The 2481-nt window shown below is 39.6% G+C and overlaps 1 protein-coding gene across 1 annotated transcript; it reads right to left on the minus strand.

Moving 5' to 3' along the window:
* Positions 1–1637: 1637 nt before the first annotated feature.
* LOC138820616 (large ribosomal subunit protein uL22-like) lies at positions 1638–2263 on the minus strand. The gene has a single exon (XM_070012368.1). It carries the CDS (start codon positions 2215–2217, stop codon positions 1711–1713), a length of 507 nt encoding a protein of 168 aa, XP_069868469.1. The 5' UTR covers positions 2218–2263; the 3' UTR covers positions 1638–1710.
* Between the last annotated feature and the right edge of the window lie 218 nt (positions 2264–2481).

The raw sequence follows: 2481 nt of genomic DNA on the forward strand, positions 1-2481 counted from the left end.
TGTATACACATCCACAGATAATAAGCCTATAAAACATCACCAAATCAAAAGTAGCAAAATGAAGTGACATTTAGGATGTGAAGTCTTAATTTAGGCACGACAATGATTAGAGTGTTTGAATATCATAATAACTGATAAATAGGCTACGTGTCAGACATTTCATTTCTTTTTAATCAAAACTCCTAGTCTGCTAAATTAATCACCCCCTTGGGGTGAGTAGCAGATTTCTAATTTAGTCGTAGAACATTAATAATGAAAGGTTCTGGAGCACATTTCTTTATTTATGTTCTTCTTTTTATTTAATTATCTTGAAGGTTTAAAGAGACAGTGCAGGAAGGAGGAGTGTTACCTTGACAGATACAGAAGCAGAGATAAATAGACAAAGCTCCCTATCAGACTTTTAACACTAAAATGGCCCTAAGGAATCTGTTGCCTAAATTCTCTCCCCAGTGTAAAACCCCTTCAGTTTACCAAAGGGCACTTATTGCTTACTTAATCAGGGTCTGCCCTGGCAATTCCTGATATTGCTATGCATCAACTGTGCCTCAGGTGCTATAGTAACACAAGAAATGTGCACAAACGTGAGAGAAAAGTCAGGGGCAAGACCTGTGGTAAATAGACAGTAATCAAGGCCAAGCAACTGCTTGAAGGGGTATATGGTAGCCAAGACCAAAGAGCAGAGAGGGACTGAGAGTTTGGCTGAGAAGAACAGACAGAGCAGAACACCACACTGCGCAGAGCCTGTCCCTCTTTCTATTACCATTTGAGTTACAAAACAATATCCTGCGCTATACATCTGAGAAATGTACAGAAAATGCGAGACATGAAATCACCAAACAGTGAACACTTAGAAAAAATGTTCAGAGTGAACAAACAACAAAGCATAAACAGCACTCATCCTCCATAGGGGAGTACAAGAAATAACAGTGTTAAAAGTGGATGTTTACACCTATATATAAAATACTTAAACATAGCCAGGGAAAACCACTGAAAATTGTAAAAGAGGGAAAGGTAAGGAATTAAATAGTTAAATTTGATCAAAGTACATAACATGTAAATGCGTACATATTAAAATAAAACAAATCTTTTTGAATAGTTAATATATGCTATGAAAATAATTATGCCAAAAATGTTTGTGCTAACATTGGGGCTTGAACTCAAGATTATACATTTTTACTAGGCTTTTTCACTTGTAGTTACTTCTCAAACACTTAAGCTATAAGTCCAGTTCTGGCATTTTTCTGATTAATTTCATATGGCGTCTCAAAATATTTTTCTGTGTTGGCTTCAAACTGTGGTCCTCAGATAGCCTCCTGAATAGCTAGGATTACAGACATGAGTTGCTGCCTTGACTAATGGACAATTCAAATAGACAAAATTAATAAACATCAAGTGTAAACTAGAATGTTTCATTTGCAAATCAAAACTTTGCTTCTATTTTTTGTTATAAAAATAATTTGGGTCCTTGGAAAATAAATAATTACTTTTTTTTTTTTTTTTGTGGGTCGTGGGACTTGAACTCTTGGCCTGGGCGCTGTCCCTGAGCTCTTCAGCTCAAGCTGAGCGCTCTACCACAGCACCACTTCCGGGTTTGTAGTGGTTTATTGGAGATAAGAGTCTCATGGACTTTCTTCTCCTTTTTTTTTTTTTTTGATTTATTTGCATTTATTTTATGCTAAATTTATTCCCATGCCTTAAGTTTTTGTTTCTTCAGTTTCTTCTGTGCAACCTCCTCTTCTGGTTTAGGAACATCTGCTCCTTCTCAGTAAGGATCATCTTAGTGTGGCAGGGGGAGCTCATGGATGGGTTAATCCTACCATGGGCTCTGTAAGTTCCGCAGTGCATCTTAGGTGCTTTGTTCACCTGTATGTGTTCAATGACCAGGGAGTCTACTTCTAAACCCTTCACTTCTGCATTACTCTCTGCATTCTTAAGCATGTGCAGCAGACACTCAGCGCTCTTTTTGGGCCACCGACCCTCTGTGCAGCCCCACTGTTTGACCTGGGCACACTTGCCAACTTCACCATTGTAACGCAGGAATGGCACACAGAAAACCCTTAACGTGACATCTTTCAGATACTTGGTCGCTTTTCGGATATGCATACCCTTGATGGCCTGGGCTGTTACTCTGGTGTTCTTAAAGTGTACACGAAGATTGGAGCCTCTTGACTTGCATGATTTTGTGGGTTTTTCTGGGTCTAGAGAGTAGTGAACCATTTTCACAGGTCACCTCTGGCCGCTTACAGGAAGAGGAAGAGCAGGGGCTTCTTCTCATGGACTTTCCTGAGGGGGCTGGCTTTGAACCCCGCTCCTCAGATCTCAGCCTCCTGAGTAACTAGGAATACAGGCGTGAGCCACAGGTGCCCAGCTAAATAAGTATTTTTGATAGTTGAAGAAGAACCAAAGAACATTGTGTGTGTGTGTGTGTGTGTGTGTGTGTGTGTGTGTGTGTGTGTGTGTGTGAATACATGTGTAATTGCC

Source organism: Dipodomys merriami, unplaced genomic scaffold (assembly GCF_024711535.1).
Source record: "Dipodomys merriami isolate MVZ:Mamm:240054 unplaced genomic scaffold, mDipMer1.0.p SCAF_9, whole genome shotgun sequence".
Lineage (NCBI taxonomy): Eukaryota > Metazoa > Chordata > Mammalia > Rodentia > Heteromyidae > Dipodomys > Dipodomys merriami.

Bases quoted from the DNA above. Each gene is read 5' to 3' on its own strand.
- LOC138820616 (XM_070012368.1), bottom strand. From the start codon at position 2,217: ATGGTTCACTACTCTCTAGACCCAGAAAAACCCACAAAATCATGCAAG.